A 19,393-nucleotide genomic window follows, 5' to 3' on the forward strand; every position below is an offset into this window, starting at 1 on the left:
CTTTTAGTTATAAAATAAAGGTTTAATCATAAATTGTCGTATAATTATTTCTATAAATTCTGTTTTTGTGCCTACTCGAATGTTCACATTATTGGAGGTACTATAGGAGGTTTGTAGCCTATATGGTCAGATATAGGCGTTATTCGCTGCCGCTGACTGTGGGTAGTGAAATCAATTACTCGTTATGATTCGTTATTATTAGGTCAACCTAAGATGCCAACTAATCGTCGCTACGCTAACTGACTTGCGGGGTAGTTTAGTTTATTTCTCTCAACATGACAAATTTCGTTCAAATACAATTACATGACATTTTGTACTACTCTTTTTGTACTACTCTTCGAAAAGTGAGAGAAATAATTATATAATAGTAAATCATAAGTACGCAATAGTGTACATATACAAATCAAAATAATTGGCATGCTATACTATATATAGATATATAGTATAGCATATATTATACGTATTTCCCGAAAAGTACAATTTGGGGCTATTCAAGGCTAGAGTGAATAGGCATTTTTTAGGGAAGCGAGTCCCATCGTCGGTCACATCGTCGCTTAACATCAAGTAAGATTGTGGCCAAGCGTGTTTCTATTATATATTTAAAAAAATGCGGTGAAATGCATTGACTTATAAATAAAAATGTCAAAATCATTAATGAATATAATAATTTAATTATTTATTAAGTACGTATGCGTAGGGATGAATTTGCCACAGCATCGTGTGACGCCATCTGTTTCGCAAAGCAAGCGAAAGATACCTACCGCTGACCTGCGTCCTGATTTTGATTCAAATCGGATTCGATCCCTTTGGGTAGTCTTGAAGTGAGATGGGTTTCTGAGCGAGAAGATGAACCTGGTTCCTACTATATCTTTCTAATTTGTGAGTTAAATCAACTAATGTTCCGATTAAAAATGTCAAAAGTTTTCGATCGGCCAGTTGTGAATCGCAATTATGCGCCTCGACATGAAAAAGACGCAGTTTCCGATCGGGAGAGGCAATCAAAATCAAGCTGCTAGGCGATATGGCGCGGTATTTCGGTTTTGCTCTGGCTACGAAACTTCACACAAATAACCGGCATATCTATGCGGGATGCCGCACGGTGTTTTTCGGTACACAGCGGTAGGGGCCTATGTCTGAACGAATATAGCCCACGAAAAGTTTTTTACAAGGCGCTGACGGCAAAAAGCTGTTTAACCTTTAAACAAACCTGAGCTTTCATGGCCTATCCATAAAATGTTTTTTTAAATTTTATTTTATGTTGCAGTGTTATTATTATAATTAAGAGTCGCTGCCATTTCCATGGCTAACTTTTTTTAAAAGAAGAACATCATGTTTTCTTTTGATGGTAATTTTACCATTTATAACGTTTAAAACTTGAGAATGTAGTAATATAGTTAATCGATTATTTACCTTTATTTTATTAAGGGTTAAATCCTATACAAAGGTTTGTAACAAAAGTGTAGAGAAATTCGTAAGATTCGTTGACTCGGACTGTAGCTCGTTGTTAAAGAGCGGTGGCCCCGGCATGGCAACACACACTGGTTTGAGTCCAGTCAGATCGAAAGAATTTTTCTTTGTGTTGTTCGATCTTTGCATCAATAATAACATTGTATTGTTTTACCGGTAATTGTATAGTAGTCCCTGTAATGTTCAAAAGGGTCTATTCTATTAGTCAGCAAGCACCGTGTTCAGCGTTGCATGTAATTGTTTATCTCGGGCAACGAGAAGGAAGGGCTTATCTGCATTGAGCGACACCTGTGGCCTTCGCTTTTCCAAAATCGCTATCTGCATGGCCATTGTGCACCTGGCCTTGCCACCGGGCCATTGTTACATCTTCAATTTTCTTGTTAACATGAAATTTCACCTTGACGTGGATGATTTACATTACAATTAACATTCGTAATTGTTTATTTTTTATCTCCTTTATTATACGCATTGTTAACCCTTCACTTTATTTGTTTAATAAAACCGATTTAGGTATGTATGTATGTACTTACATATACTTCGTTTTTTGACATTTGAAAAAATGAAAACTTTTTTATTCAGAAATTTATAGTGAATATTGAATGATTGTGTCAATTTCTTTACTCTATATAAGTTGGAAAGATCATTGTGTATAAGCAATACAGAAGGAATTGTGAGGAGGCGATTTTTTAGTAGGGATTTGCGGAACACACCTTTGTTGGAGCTTAATGGTTGATAGAGTTACTTATAGTTTATAAACAGCCTACTAAAGTTGTTACAACCTCTGTATGCTACGCAATGTACTTTAGTTTGCCTTTTGTATTGTGTGCTTATTATATTAATATAGTAATTGCAAGTCTCGGAATAATTCGAATTTTACGAAAGATACTTATTGTATAATTTATTTTATTTTCACTTTTAATCGTTCACTATTGTATATATTATAATTAAAAGTGTACTTAATGGTACCTCTTATTAGTTTGTGGTACTTAAACTGTTTAAAAGTTAATACTTGAAGAATTACCTACTCAATAATTTTATTAGACTAGATATATTCGTATGTTTCCGTAAATTCGAATGAATTCAAAGCTTGGACAGAAAATAGTACCGTGCTTCCAGGTATTTTCAAAAGCGAATGTCGAGTTGGATGGGAAGTATTTCTGGGTCAGCATAAGCATGAACTTTTAAAAAAGAAAATACGTAACGACAAATTGGCAATGATTACTGTTGACCACTTTTTAAAGTTGGTGCTTTATTACTATTATTGTCTATAAGAGTCCATTTTCGTGTAATGTTGGTTAGCCATTTCTCCTTTCACGGCATTCGTGATTTACTCAGTCGTGAATCGTCTATAAATAATTGTTCCGATGCTTGTTTTTGACTTCATAAGCTATCTACTTACGGCACTATAGGATGACATCGTAAACGACAAGTACGTAAGTATAAGTAACTACTTTTATAACTTCTTATTTTTTAATAGTATGTAATAATATCTTGTAAATGTATAGTCCATTGGTATGCTATATGTAGGTACAGGGTATAACAAAAGAACAACACTGGACAACTTCAGGCATAATTAAAATATAGAATCCAGAAAAAGTTTTTTCGATTATACAAACATCTCGTCATCTGCTATAAAAATGTAAGGAAAGTTGATTTTATTTTTCGATGTGTAACGTAATTAAGTTAAGCAAGTAATTACTTGCTATAATTGTGTAGGCACCCTAATGCATTGACGTCACATCTTCGAGTCAGCTATAGCAAACGAATCAGATGGAAAGATAATACAGTGGGATATTCCAGGAGGAATATCCTTGCTGACGGACAAACTCAGCGCGTCACCTGGATCACATTATAGTGAAAAGTACTGATTGCAAATAAAACACACAAGAAAAAAAAATAAAAAGTTTAATAGACTCTGTGATGTAGACATAAACCTGCACGTTGGTACAGGTTTATGCATATTACGCATGAGTTACCTGTACGTGCTTCGCTGGCCAGCCAGTCAGATGGAGTATGAATAATAATAAATGGTTAACGTAAAGGGCAACGTTTTCCTAAGATCCGAACATTTCTACTACAACAGACTGATGAGTTCCTTAGTTACCTATAAATAGATAGGTACCTATATTGCACAGGGCAAATGTTGTACGATTAGCTATTATCCTAAACAATGAAAGAAATCGGTCTAATCGGATCTTGAATAGAGCAATAACGCACGGCGGTTAGTCGTCCGTCACTCGTCAATGTTGCCTGTAATGGTGGTGGAGTGAACGACCGGCTATTCGCGACACGCAGGTGGTCGCAGCCCTATAGGTATGCGGTGCTTCGCAGAGTTCAATTGATGATATGTAAGTTGGTAATGTGTGGGAATTTTGATTGGATAAGTGAATGAGGCATGAGTTTGTAGCTGTGTAGAGAAATATTGTAAATTAAGCATAAGAAGCTCGTAGAAAGTTATTAAGTAAGTATTTCTTTTTAATATATCAAGTGACGGGATTTACTTCGTACTTGGTTATATGGACTTAATAGTAAATTGAAATTTTGGTTTACCAGGTCCTACCCGCACATTAAGTGAGATTAAAAATAATATATGTATCTAAATATTATATATTTTATTAAGGCAACAAAAACATTTACAACGTAAAGAGCAACAAAGCGGCTTAGTTAGTATCTATATAAATTATAATAGCGTGTGTATATGCAAGAAAATTCGCTTGTAAAAATAGTGATCTCATCGTATTATGTGTTTGTATGTATACATTTCACATAGGTAGAACAACTGTGTTTTACGCAGCTTCAGGCATCGCGCATGTTAGTGCTGACAATATTCTTATTTCATTGCGTGAAAATCACACAATACGCTTTAAACGCAAATAAAAACATCTTTTATCTCAACAATGACTAGTCATACTTATTCCTTAATATTATGGTCTTAATACTTTAGGCTCCAGAAATATTAATTAATTTTTTTATATATATTATTATGTCCAATTTTGTACAAATTCACTTAAAGGTATAATAAATGTGTAACAAATGTGAAAATAAGCGTGTACTATAAGAAATGTACCGGTATCTGTTTATTACTTGTCATTGAAAGAACTATGAAGTTAGATAACGCTATCTGTAAATTTAGTACTCAAATTTCAATAAAGGCAAATTATGGTGGATGAAGACCAGTTTTTCTGCATTAAGTGGTACAAGTTGGTTCTATGTATTGTCTCTACGTATTCGCATATTTCCATAAGTATACTTACATAAACCGGGATATATTTATTTGTTTAAACATTTTTAAGTTCCACATATGAGTTTTATTTAGTATCTTATATAAGATATACGTTTTTAGTATATGTGCTTATGCACTTAATGCACTTGGGACATGTAAGGAATAACAGATTTAGAAAGGCTTTTAGTATTTTAAATAAGATCGTCGCTAAGGTTCAAATATAATCTTCAGAGTATGGAGCACAACATTCTGCAAAACAACGCGATGGACATGTACCAAATGTACTATTCCGAATTGCCGCCAATACCGCCAGTGGAGCACAGTACATGTCACACTGTCAATGTATATTGAGAACCTGGGACTCGTCGCCCAGTTAGGTCCTTATCCTGGCAGTCGGATGGACAATATAATAATCTTTTTTTTTTGTAATATCAAGTACCGGGACGAACAAGTCGTGCACCTGACGGTAAGCTGTGTAGTGTCTGTCCATGACAGTTGCAGTGCCACTCAGAGCTTTGAATCGCAAAGATGTGGCATGAATCTATCTTAATGAGGTGATCCTGACTAGAGTGTAAATTATCATTATAAAAATTTTATTTTTTATTCTCTTTTATGCGTTATATAACTAAGAACAAATAATGCTCTTAAAATTTGTCAACATAAACAAACTCTTAACTAAGAACAAAGAATTTTTAAAAGCATTATGTGATTATAAAATTTATCATAATAAAATGTTCTGTAGCTACGTTGAATTTTGTTTTACAGAAAAAAAATTTTTTAACCCTTCGTCTGGCACCGCATTTTTCGCAATTCCGAATTATCGCCAAATTCTCGATTACTGTTTTCCGATTTTGAAGGGTAGGGGTGTTGGTGAAATTACAGGCACATGGGACTTGTCAACTTATGTCTCAAGATGACGGGCGCAGTGATCAAATCTTTGCGTTTTAAGCTCTGAGTCGCACTACAATTGTTATGGATAGGCGTGTCGCTTACCACCAGGCGCACGACTCGTTCGTCCCTTAAAAAATAATAATTTTTTATAATGTATACACCAGCACATACTTGAAAGTTTTGATTTGTTAAGAAAATTGTACCCCATTTTTTAATTCTAAAATAAAAATATATCTTTAATTTTCTTAAATCTTTTCTTCCAAAATATATTTATAGACTTTCTTCTGTACAAAGTATTCCCGTATTAAAGAGGCACAAACACTGTCCCTCAAGACCAAGTAAAGAACAACGTTACAAAGACAAATTGTGCTACAGACTAATATAACATTTTCAAAATTCATCGCAACACGAAGTCGCATCGTATCTATCTTGATTACGAAACGCTTGTATTTGTATTGTCGGTAAACATTTTAAATTTATTTTTAGCTATGTGATCTTTGAATTTTTGTATTGAACAATAGTTTCATTTCCTATCTCAAAAGATAGTTAAATATTCGGCGTACTTATAGTTCCACTACTGGGCACAGACCTCCTCTTACAATGCTTGGGCTTGAATTACAGTTCCCTCGCGGTCCCACTGCTAATTGGGAACATCATACATTGCTTTGCAGATGTGTGCAGGTCTCAAGATGTTTTCCTTCACCTATTTGTTGGTTCATGGTAAATTTCAAATTAAATTTTGCACATTAATTCCGAAAACTCAGAGATGCAAGCCCGGATTCGTATCCACGACCTCCGCTTGAGACGCGGTAAATCAAACCATTAGGTTCAGTGTAACGACGAGGTATTTTTGGGCACATAACTATTGTGTATTAATTTATTAATTTCTGCAATAACAACTTATGAAGTTTTTTTTTTCGTTTTCAATAACAATGCTTATAAACAATAACAATTTTAAATGTATGTAAGTTTATATTCCAACATTGTATTTACTGTTAGGTTTCATATATTTCAATATGACGTAGGTACTTTGGTATCACGGCATTTGTGTTCATCGAATCAGCTATGTGAACTGTTAAAAGTCTATAGCATCTCATATTATATTGAGTCACGGCCATTTTAGCAAAAAATCGATTTGTTTATGATTTTCTTCATCTTTGTAAATGTTTTGATTAATGAATTTGTAATTGAAATGTTTTTAACCGACTTCAAAAAAGGAGAAAGTTGTCAATTCCTATGAGTTTTTTATATTAATACTCCGGCATTTGTTAACCGATTTTGATGATTCTTTTTTTTGTAGGAAAGGCTTCGTATTGGTCCCATTTAAATTTGAAGAAAATATTCCACCTCTAAGGGTGGCAAACTGGGGAATGAATCCGGTTTCGCGCACTTTCCGGTAACCAATTTCAATAAAGTTTGGTGGTAAATATGTGTACTTCCATGAACTTTTGAGGTCGGTTTTTTTAATAAAAAAGTATTTATTTATTTATTAATTATACGGACAATAAAACAGATAATAATCAAATTACATTGAAAAGAGTTAAACATAAGTTCTGTACTAGATTGTAACCCTACTTATGTACACATCATTATAAAGTAACAAGAAAGATCACACAATTTCTGTTCACAATTTCTTAATAACTTACTTACTTAATTAATATACCCACTAATTTACTAAATGCAAAAACGAAATGGGTTTGGGTGAATAATGTAAGTGTTAGGCGAGTTACTACTCCTTTAAATACCTATTCTGTTGAGTCAAAAATATCCAAACCAGAGGTTTTCACACATATTTCGTTGTAAAGCCGACACATTCTTATCAGGGGATTATAAAAGAAAGTGTTATTCTTCGTCTAGCTAGGTATTCGAGGATTACGCCTTATGCAGATATTTATTTTACTTAAAAGGCAAGAAGAGTCAGTCTCGCCATCCATCTATCTATCCTCCGCTATCTATCTACCAATACATTTAGTTCTCCTCATATGTGCATTGACTTTTACCCACCATTATAACTCACATACGTCTTACTGCAGAGAAATGTTCTCGACGTTCTATGCAGTCAAAAGCCCTAATACTAAAGTTTCTGCCGGCTACGACCGTTTTAATCGTATGTGCTGTTACGGCTACGTATGACCTTCAAGAACTGTTAAACTGCATGGTTCGCCTCACGTAATCGATTTAATTCGGGCATCGTTACACTCATGTTACACTGTTTTGTAAAAGTACTGTACTATACTGTACTCGTTGCGTGACTTAGGTACGCCAAACGCAATTTTTTTTTATTGCACCGAGGGGCAGCTCAGATATGACGGAAGGAATTTATTACACAATTAAAAGAGGACAATTCTATTCTTCGTCAAAATTTAAAATTTTGCGCACACATATCTCGTGTTGAGTGTGTGCGTGTGCGTTTTTATATTCCAATATCAATAATGCTCAGTGACCTCAATAGAGTTTCCCAGCAGGTGGGTCTAAAAATGAACATGGACAAGACGAAACTTATGTCCAATGTCCATGTCGTACCCAACCCTATGACAGTGGGAACCTCTACTCTCGAAGTTGTTGACCGCAATACCGTAGTCCTTGAAGACAAAAGTCTTCGAGCAGAGCGTGCCAGCGATGCTCTGAGACGTGGTCACTTACTATGGGCCTCAAAGTGACTCAACGAGCTATGGAGCAAGCAATGTTCGACATTTCTCTACGTGATCGAATCAGAAATGAGGAGATACGTAGAAAAACGAAAGTCACCAACTTAGCTCAAAGGATTAGCAAGTTAAAGAGGCAGTGGGCAGGGCATGTAACTCGTAGAACTGACGGCCGTTGGGGCAGAAAGGTCCTCGAATGGAGATCATGAACCGGAAGGCGTTCAGCGGGACAGCCCCCTACTAGATGGACAGATGAACAGGTAAGAGAGGCGGGTAACCGATGGATGCACGTCGCGTCCGATCGGCTAGTCTGGAAATATTTGGGGGAGGCCTATGTTCAGCAGTGAACGTCTTCCAGCTGATATGATGTTGATGATCGTTAATAAAAGTTTATAACTTACTAACTTCACGTACGTTGTTTAATATTACGATTGAGTGCACTAATTTTAGGTATTGTGATTACCAGCTCACATTACAAGGGAAAGACACTATCCGTTAAATGTTTCTTAAAGAGGAAAAATTCGCTACGAACACATTCTGAGGCACGGTTGTGTGTTTAAGTAAATACGTGGGTAAATACCTATTAAATGAATAGACTCGTTGACCATTGAACAGCGACCATCTCACGGTCGCAGTTGCAGCTATAGTGCGATAATGAGCAAAATGTCCACAATTCGCACGAAAACCGCTAAGCGCCATTTTTCTGTAATAGCAGTAACAATTGAATATTTATTGTCAGCGCTAACGATAATTTATTTGAGATACGCGGACGACAGTCCACGTAATTATTATTATAAAATAGGCAATAAATATGCATAATTAACATAAGAAATAAATGAAATTTCCCAATTTTCTGTATTCAAATCCCAGGTTTTGCTTACGAATATCGGTTTGCGGGTAAAGTACGGTCATTTTTGAGTTACATATCGGGTTCTTGGTGTAGTAAGGCCACATCTGCAAAATTATTACTTTTCAGGACATATATTTTAAGATTATACGAACGAAATTAGTCGATAACTTCTAAATAAATAGGACATATAAATAGAGGAGACCTTAAATAGGAGAGTTATAAAATTTCACATGTACATAATTTCATGTTGTTTGTATTATTTGTATGGTTTTCGTAATAAAAACTCATCTGATGTATGATCACATGGCTTTATTATACCAAGAGTACGATATATATTTGGAATGATTAAATTCAAAAATTAATCTCAAGACACTTTTCCTGTGATTGTACTTTAATACAATAAAGGCTGCTCCATCACTCTTGTGTTCAAGTAATTTTCTGTCTTACCTAAATATGGTGCATTTTGTTAAGTTTCTAGTAGACACTGAATATGGTGTTTTTGGGCCCTTAAATTGTTGCCAGCAAAATTAGGCAGTGCAATGAAATGTTTTAGTTTTTAACCGACTTCAAAAAAGGAGGAAGTTCTCAATTCGACAGTATGTTTTTTTATGTATGTTACGCGATAACTCCGGTATTTGTGAACCGATTTTCATGATTCTTTTTTGTTGGAAAGGGGGTACTTCCATAGTAGTCCCATTTCATTTTGAAGGAAATCATCTACCTCTAAGGGTGGCTGTTCACGTATGAAGATTCATTTTTATAAATAGCGCCTAAATTTTCTTAAGGAGCAATTATTTTAATGGTTGATTTTGCTATTTCTCCAATTCATGGCGTTTTTCTCTCAATATTCTTTGAGTAGTGAGAACCGATTTTTATTATCTCCAGTGTCAAGTCCTGTATAGTGGCGAATTTAAGGATATTTCAATAAAGCTTAGCAAATAGACGTAATTCCACGTACTTTTGAGGCCGGTTTTTTTAGTACTCTGTACTGAGATTATATTTTTTTTATATTTCGTCACATGTCACTACGTTTGTTATATTAATTTAAGACATTTTTTTCGTGGTTTTTGTATTAGACTCCATCCGCTTAGATTAGACCCAATAGACCCGACGTCCATTTGTTGGTAGGTCAATAACAACTAAGAATACATTCGATTAAAAGTAAATTTTGCATAGGAAAGACCTACAATAAGGTTTTATTCCAAAGGCGTTATTCTTTTGATTTTGTGTTGTTCGCAAAAATAAAAATATATCTCTGTAACAGTAACAGTTGTTTGTGGAAGTATAAATTGGTACGGTTCACCCCGTTTGACACGCAATTAGTGCGGTTTTATGGCCTGTTTACAAAGCTGTGTTGTTTACCGGAATCACCGGTTAATACGTGCTTTATTTTGACCTAAGCATGGCCTAGTTTTTTGCCGACAGCTATCAAGATACGAACACAGTAAGTAATTTTAAGATAGTGCTGAGAAAATTATAAGTACTTATATATTTTGACATAAAATTGTAGGAGATACAATTTTAAGCCAGCTCGCAATATCTAGGATTATATTATAAAATATATCCATTACAAAATTTATTTTATAGTATTTTGTATACCGTCTTTCTAAAATATCAACAGCATATTAGATATTTTAGAAACATAAAACGCCTAGTTTACTTTTCTTTGTTTATATGAGGCAGAGAAAAGTGAACTAGGCGTTTTTTACTTCATTATTGAAGTCGTCTTATTTTGTAGGGTAACTTTTTATCTACAAAGTTTACTAAAATATAAGTTTTTACAAATGCTATAGTGTAGTGCCATTTCGCGCAAATTTACTCCCTCCGAAGAATACAAAACCGTTATTTACCGGATACTTAAAATTCAATTATACGAAATCTGTATACTCTAAAAGTTGAAGCCGTAGGGTGAGGATGAGTAATACATTTCCGTTTTTTGTATGACACCAAGTGACGGCACGTACATGTCGTGCGTCCGGTGGTAAGCGACATGCCTGTTCATAACTGTTCCAGTGCCACTCAGAGCCTTAAATCACACAGATGAGAGAGGCACTGCCACTGTATTTGTCATCTTGAGAGACAAGTCCCATGTGCCTGTAATTTCACCAGCACCCTTACCCTTCAAAACCGGAACGCAGTAATGCTCACCTGACTGCTTGGCGACAGAAATATGTAAAGTGACCGTACTTCCCAGGACGAACTCTTAGTGCTCCTAACAGGGTGCTTTTGTTATTTTTGATTTAGACTTATAAGGACGTCCTTAATTTTGTTATAATTTATATTTAAAATACTTATTGTAAATATGTATAATAATCAAAGTGAAAAATGTTAAATTCAATTTTGAATTTTAAAATGGGATAGGCGGTATTTCCTGGCAATGATACAGTCGACCAGAGTCAAGGACTCAGGTTCATGAACCGACGACCGATGCGAGCCTTATCTGCCGGAACCGATATGCCACAGAAATCTATATGCGTCAAGTTGTCAGCAAGGCTAGCTGGAATTAACCCACTTGCGGACAAAACATTTATTATTATTGTTATATTTGTCTAAGTGAGACAAGTGGTTTTGCTGGCCATTGCAATTTTTCTTTAATGGATCTCTTTGTTGAAAATCTCTAAGAACAACCGTTGAAATGAAATTTAAATTTGAGTGTTACTTTTATAAAAATATTTTAACAAGCGAAAACTACTTTATTTTGAGTTTTGTATTATTATTTTGGTTTTAATGTTATTTATTTGTATTTTTATGAAAAATCCTGTGTAATGTAATCGTCATTAACTCAAAACAATATCATATACTTAATTTATAAGGAACAAAAGTCAAAAGAGCTATTCTCAAGTAAGTACTCTTTTGTATCTTTTTATATTTGCAGTATGTAAATGGTATGATATATTTTATAACTCTAGCACGAAATTTATACAAAATACTATGTACTAAGTAACTATGTACTCCTTTGATTGCGGCTGGATTATCTCACAGTGTTATATGTTATTCATGCATGATTCCAGTATTTGCAATGCATGCTTTCCGCGAATCCGAGAACTACCACGCGCTCCACGCGCACATGATTACGACTAAGTCCAGCACTCACGAAGGTGGCGATTTGGAATCATGGCGGCGTGCTTGTGGCTGCCTTAAGACAAGTGAAAAGCTGCGACGGATCATCAACTCCTTTCCCTCGCCGCCGCCGCCTACACCCAAAGAGTCTCCCTTTTTTAATAATCCTGTAAATACTATATCCTATCTTATTATGCGCGACCATACGATGACACGGCATAGTATGCTAAAGTGTCTTTTCGGAATGTAATATTTAAATATAATACGGACTTTTGTATACCACACGATACCATTGACTTTACCAACTTCAATGTACCTATCTATAGATCCTCAAGATCTATCAAGATATCCTATATTAAAAATTATGCACTCATTGAAAGTAAGTTCGCGTTAAAGTCTTTACTATGCAGAAACATAACTTAGCATACCAAAGACATGAACGCGCTTCTGAAAAGAATATGGTGTTTTATGCTACTTGATTAGCACTTGTGGAGATTTGTAATTAGCACTTTCACTTGTTACTTAAAATATATTTATTGTCAAAAAATTTGCTGTACATCTTCCGAAAATAAATAAATATATTTCCGTCGCCGAGTAAAAGCCTAATAACTAAAGGCTGTTACCATTTGGTTTTGGAACTTTAGTAAAACAAACGTTATAGATATACGATGGCTAATGATAGTATATTATGAAGTAATGTAAATAATTTCAGCAAAGTGAGTCGAGTTCAAAGATATACATGTCTCATTGCATGCCTCATTGCTTGCATCTACAAACCCAATCTGGGCCATTGTATGAGTCGTCAAGTGCTCAACCTTTGCCGCCAACACGTGATGCCCAGTCTATTAAAGAGGAATGCGTTCCGGAAGAGAAAAAGGACGTTAGTATACTTTCGTTTTTTATTAAGTTGAATGCTGATAAACAAAAACGTCTCAACCAATTTAATCACAGTTTTGCGAAAATGGCACTTAAAGATTTTTCTTTGTTTTTGATAGTTTTTCTAAAATTTACTTATGAAATGAAAACTTTTGCTTTTCACTCATGCAGAGTGTCGGAGCATCAAGTGTATAAGGAACGTAATTCTCTTATTGCCACCCACCGTTCTAAGAATAATAAACAATATTAAGCTTTTTCTTTCTTTTTTATAAATATAGTTTAAATATTAAGCAATTTTTGTAAAATTACATAAGGTTTGAAAGCAAGCGGCGTTATAATTACGAAATAAATCCCAGGTATTAAAGGCAAGAGCAATCGTGGCAAATGATTGTAGATTTTGTCGTGTTCCGACCTACCCTTGGCGGAGTGGAGTCTTGAGCTATTGTCTAATTGGTGGGTAGGTGATAGTATCGGCGGGTTTCCTGGTGTCGTGACGTGGGGGCGGCGGGTCGTGCGCCCCCACGCTGCTCCCTATCGGACATCGCCCCGCGCTTCTGCCGATATGGGCTGTCGTTACTGAGGAATGTCAAGTCTTGTTACCGACTTCAGTGCTTAAGGAACGGTGAGAAAGCCTAACAAGACAGTCACGTAACACTCGCTTAAATCTTACTGTTATATGGTGTAAGAAATTGATTTTGTTATGGCGAAAGGTTCTTCGGATTAGAGGAAATTGAGACAGTGTGCCGTTCCCTGCGGTCTTTAATCAAAGACGGGTCAATAATATTCCTGAAGCAAAATGATTCTAAAAAATTAATAAAATTGGAAAAATAAAAGCAGCGTGACCATTTCCAACTTTCTTATAGGACATAGGTCATCCGTGCAAATAAAAACTAGCGTAGATTTACAAGGGTGCGATAGCAGTATAAGCATGCCGATCCTATGGCGAGAGATGCGGTAATGGACGCTCGTGCGGCGATAATATCGCGACAGTCGTGACGCGCGGCGCCGACGCCTGCGACAATAGTTCCCAGCTAGCGAACGCTCTTCGTGCCTACGCAATGGCTCTGGAATTTTTCATAGATGACCTGATATGACGATTAAACACAATACAGATGTTACGTTTTAGGCATACCCGAGACTGTTCTTTGTAAAAAATATGTTTTGCGAAAGCAATATATGGTTTAATTTTTATTCGGATAATTGTAATAACCCTTAACATAGCCCCGCACTAAACTTAATTAAAAACTCTAGGAACTCTATACCTGGCTGAAACAGTATTATAATAGCTACAGCATTTGCTACTATTTATTTATAATGTATTTACAGCTAACGTTGAAATAACATAATAATAATAACGCACACACTCAACATAGCCCCGCACTAGGGAAACCCTGTGTCGCGGGTGCCATGGACACACACATAGACAACCACAAATTACACCCAAACTCACGAGATAAATAACTGTAGGCCATACAAATATTTCTCCCGGCCCAGGAATCGAACCCGGGGACCTCTGCGTGGCAGTACGGTATGGTAACCGTTCGGCCACGGAGGCAGTTAAAAATAAAATAATTTCCAATAAAATAAATAATTTCCAATAAAATAAATTTAATTGATTTTTAATAAATTATTCACAAAAAATAATTGAATATCAATTCAATCAAAATTTAATTAAAATAAATAATTTCCAATAAAATAAATAATTTCCAATAAAATAAATTTAATTTATTTTCAATAAAATAAAAAATCGCCGAACTGCCACGTAAAGGTTCCATTTTCGATTCCCGGGCCGGGATAAATATTTGTATGGCCTACATTTATTTCTACCGTGAGTTTGGGTGTAATTTGTGGTTATCTATGTGTGTGTCCATGGCACCCGCGACCCAGGGTTTCCCTAGTGCGGGGCTATGTTGAGTGTGTGCGTGTGTGTGTGCGTTAATTTGTATGTACAGTCTTTGTTTCGCGATAACAATAAGTTGGTAGCATTTTTAACTATTCGTATATATTCGGCGGATGGACTATCGCGTATCGTGAAGGCTCTATGCTTATAAAGTAGATATCGCGGATAGCGAATTGTTTGATGATACTATCCGTATTTTTTATTATATTTTTATTTGTTATTTAATTTAAATTTATTTAATGTTTTTCTGCCATGATTTTCATATATTTGTTGTGAAAATATTCCACTAGTTTGTTATTATTATTGGTACAAAGATCAAACAATTCGCTAGAACAAACACGAATAAGAAATTCCTTCGGTCCGACTGGTAACCACGCATTGGTAGACACGATGAAGCAACACTAGTTCGAGTTTGCTGTGCTGGTCAAAATCTAAGTCTGTAATTTTGAAGATGAACGGCTCTCGGAGCTTGATCTTAAGTGTAACGAACTGAATTGAAAGCCCAACCATCTACGGTAATCAGTTAAAATTTTGAAAAGGATACCCTTTGCTTTTCCGTTCACATGCCCGCAGTCCGCGAGGATCTTTGCACAAACCATGTGCGAACCCACCAACGCCACCAACATTGGAACTGAAGTGGTTGCCTTAGTCGGCTGGGACATATGGAAGTCTAGGGGTAAACATAATTGTTACAAAGTTTTATGACATGGTTGTGTAACCAAGATTATCGTTATTGTTCTTCTGTGCTTTGACGGCACAGTATATTTGCTTCTTCCATTCATCTTTTCATCTCATGATATAGCACTTAAAAAAAATCACATCGTCTAATGATCGGCTGACGATTAACAAATTGGAACCTTCACTAATGAGGTTGCAGTAATCTTTTGTTAAATGTTTTAATTAAGGTAAGTATAATAAGATAAGAATCTCTCGGTCAAGAGTACAATTAATGTTCGTATAATCAGGTTATTTTGTTAATGTGTTAATTTGCTAGTCGTCAACATTTCGCTTGATAGTTGCGCTAATTACCTTATAACTTTTTTTATTAATTTTTAGGTATATTGACCTCTATAAGCATTATAATAGGGGTAATTATTATGCTTACAATTTAAAAGGGTAATTTTCAGGTTAGTTTTCTCCACCTAATTTCAGCGGCAACTTTTATTATTTAAATATCGTAGCATATTATCATGAAACATATTTTCATATTCCAGTGTAGTAAACTGAATTATGATTTCATTCTTCACTATATTATACTCGAATAACAAAAATTGACATTGAAATTAGGTAGAGAAAACTAATCTAAAAATTACCCAAAAATTGGGTCATAAAAAACAATAGAGTATTCTGGCAGCGGGCAATGTTTCCCTAAATATTAAATAAAGTGCAACTTAAATAGGGGATATTTTTTTAAATCAAACTCAATATTTATTTCGTAGCTAAGCCAATTACACTTGAAATCGTCATATTGACTAAACTCGTAAAGCAGATTCCTTTGAAAAGAACGAGTAAGAAACTGTTGGGGTTGCCTTTTGTAAACAAACATTAGTGTATATTTATTATATACAACATTTATTTTAAATATGATAGATCAAGACAACCTGCAAGAGCTAAAAAGGTCACTAACATGGATTTTGTCATCCAAGTACACAGAAGCTGTTTAATAAACTTCAGTGTACAGTTTTCATTTCACTATAGTTTTAATCTTCATAAATTGCGAATTTTTAATATCAACCAACACTTATTACAGAACCGTTGAAACATAATAAAAAAACGTTGCGCTTTTCACTTCCTCTTGGACCGCAGATCGCCTTTATCGCTCTTATTATATGATTATTAAGCTTTTGTAGTATAAGACTCCGTGTCAAGAAGTGCGGAGACACCCTAATTGTGATAACTAACTTTAGGCAGTTTTTCAGAACTACGTGTTTATTTTCGTTTAACATTTCACATCTTCGACTGTATCTCATCTTATCTTAAATTTGTTCTATCAAAGAGGTTATATTCGTATATTAAAAATTAGTACGATGTTTAAAGTGCGATGATTTGTCGAGAATATTTGCTTATGAAAACCGAGTAGGATCGTTTGATTCAGTTAGCAAAAATAACAAATACCGATGGTTAGTGGGGGAGAGGCGATTATTGACAAGTCTGTCTTCTAATAGGACGAGTAGAAACTACGCAATCATGTGTGCTATTTTTTGTTACAAGATTTTACATTTAAAATAGCATTTTCTGATGTAGCAGGTGGAGTCGCAGTGCCGCGCGTGGCGGATTCTTGTGGAGATAACGTCCCTTATACAGCTGTCAGTAACGGCCACAGCGCTGGCTCTCTACTACTTTATCTACTGCTACATGCAGCTTGTGTACTTTACGCTTCGCTCCGCACTCTACTTCCACCATGCTGATGGGTAAATATAAACCCTTTCTTCTACTGCTTAGTTGCCAATAATAAACAATACTATCATTTCTGCCCATGGGTTCCAAAAATCGAAAAGGGATTTATCTACATAGGGGTTAGGCAGAGGCGTTTCTCTTTACTTACTTATTTTTTTATTAAAAAAATGTATATTTTTCTAAGCTAATTAGTGGCGATTTTATTGACGACTTATAACAAGAAATTATAATTAGAAATGTGCCAAACAACCGTTTTAATCACCTGGACTTAAACTAGGGACTTCGTTGTACTACGAGTGCAAGAAAATTAAAGCACAATTATAAAACGAACTTTAATTTCGACTAAGAAAGAATGTCGAGTTAAGCAAGTTTTCTGGATTTACAAAAAGAACTTTAAGCTAGTTTTCTAAGCTAGTAACCTAAGTTTAAACACGAAATTAAATTAAACTTTTAATTTACTTTGAAATTTCTTGCTTAAATTTAAGCAATTTTTTATCTCGTATGGCGTAGAATACCCAGACGAAACAGTTAATTTCTCATATTGATCAATTTGAGAAATACTGTGAATCCAATCTGCGACGTTCTCATTTAGCATCCACTAGATCATCAAGATAATCAAATAAAGGGATAATTACGAAGTTCCTACAGTGGGTAATTTTTCTGCAGCCACATTTTTGAATTTGAAGTATTTTAGTTCTCTACCTAATGCTCTTTATGGAATGCAAGTAAATAAATAGCTAAGGTGTTAACGCAATACAATGCGGCGGAACTCTGCGGAATGTCACACGTTAGGCGTGGCGGATGGCATAAACTCCACTGCGGCTGGTTTCCTTGATGGCGGTCGGCGACGGGTGATGGATGCCGTACAATATTGTTTTCGAATTACCAGATCGCTGAGAATTACTTAAAATTGTGTTCTTATGACGAATTGTATGTACGTAATGACTTCCGTAACTTTTCAATCCTTCCTTTCATCCTTTACGTTCCTTTGTCATCAAAGACTATTGTGAGCCTTTCAACTACGCATTTGTTTAGTTTTATACAGTTCAGTCACCTAATGTGTTTTTAACAGGCCAATGAAGATTACCATCGCGGTGGTTACAGTGACTTCTGTGGTGGTCGGCTCCAACTTGCTTCTGAGGTTGGAAAGGATCTTAGGATACATACCTGAATCCAAAATTGATACATACACTGTAGGTTACGATCCTAGTGTCTAGCATGTGCATTGTAGATGAATATTAAAGTATGCGGTCGGCATTTAAGTGATCGATTTTTTTAATATTACGTAAATTTATTATCATTTGAAATTGATTGTTGCAAAATAGTAAACTGCAACGGTAGTTATCAGCTTTTGCGTTATATTTATTGTCATGTCCTAAAATAAAAAAAATTGTAAACCCTCACCGGAAAAATTCATGAATAGAAATTGTAAATACGTAATATACGTGTATAAAAAAGTATGCGTTACACATTTCTTCCATCATTCTATTTACCATTACCTGGTTAGATAGAGTAGAATAAGAACTTAATGCGATAAGTCTACGCAAATTTTTTTGCGACCTCAAAAACTACTTCCGATCAACAAAGAGATATTTGGACGTTTGAAAATTCAGTTGTTTGAATGCGAAAGGCACAATTTTCGGAAATCGTTTAGAGTTCATTAGCCGTCACATAAAGCGGATTGAGCGTGACGACCGCTCGCACCTGGAGTTTTCTTTTCCCCAATGGTTTGGGAAGTGATTACCGCGTTGGCCCCCCTTAGTCACCAGGTTAAAGCATTTCGCGGATGAGGACACACAGTGGAGGCTGAGTTGTGCAGACACCACTCTGAGACCAACCGTCGAGGGCTGCGCGCGTTTGCCACTCACTAGCCGCCACTGCGTCTAAAGCGCGAACTTCACGCAAGCTTTCAAGGACACTTTCTGTGACCACTAAACAATACAAGGAGTATCATTATTTTAGACAGCCGATGCAGTGTACAGTGTGCTCATTAAATACAGTAGTTGAATAAAAGTGAACCGCTAAGTGCATCAGTGCAAAATGGTGCTAAATGTGAGGTAAGTGGGGTAGAGAGTATTATTTGT

General features: G+C 35.4%; 1 protein-coding gene across 1 annotated transcript; it reads left to right on the forward strand.

The window, feature by feature from the left end:
- Positions 1 to 11,899: 11,899 nt before the first annotated feature.
- LOC113238254 lies at positions 11,900 to 18,737 on the forward strand. The gene is made up of 5 exons (XM_026475062.1): positions 11,900 to 11,917; positions 12,088 to 12,305; positions 12,849 to 13,016; positions 17,157 to 17,323; positions 18,382 to 18,737. Exons 2-5 carry the CDS (start codon positions 12,096 to 12,098, stop codon positions 18,524 to 18,526), a joined length of 690 nt encoding a protein of 229 aa, XP_026330847.1. The 5' UTR covers positions 11,900 to 11,917; positions 12,088 to 12,095; the 3' UTR covers positions 18,527 to 18,737.
- The last annotated feature ends 656 nt before the right edge of the window (positions 18,738 to 19,393 follow it).

Source organism: Hyposmocoma kahamanoa, unplaced genomic scaffold (genome assembly GCF_003589595.1).
Source record: "Hyposmocoma kahamanoa isolate Upper Pololo Valley unplaced genomic scaffold, ASM358959v1 95, whole genome shotgun sequence".
NCBI lineage: Eukaryota > Metazoa > Arthropoda > Insecta > Lepidoptera > Cosmopterigidae > Hyposmocoma > Hyposmocoma kahamanoa.

Excerpts from the sequence above, each read along its gene's own strand:
- LOC113238254 (XM_026475062.1), top strand. The coding sequence starts at position 12,096 with ATGCATGCTTTCCGCGAATCCGAGAACTACCACGCGCTCCACGCGCAC. Across the intron at positions 13,017-17,156 it reads TTCCGGAAGAGAAAAAGGAC|CAGGTGGAGTCGCAGTGCCG; the intron begins GTTAGTATACTT and ends TTTCTGATGTAG. Across the intron at positions 17,324-18,381 it reads TACTTCCACCATGCTGATGG|GCCAATGAAGATTACCATCG; the intron begins GTAAATATAAAC and ends TGTTTTTAACAG.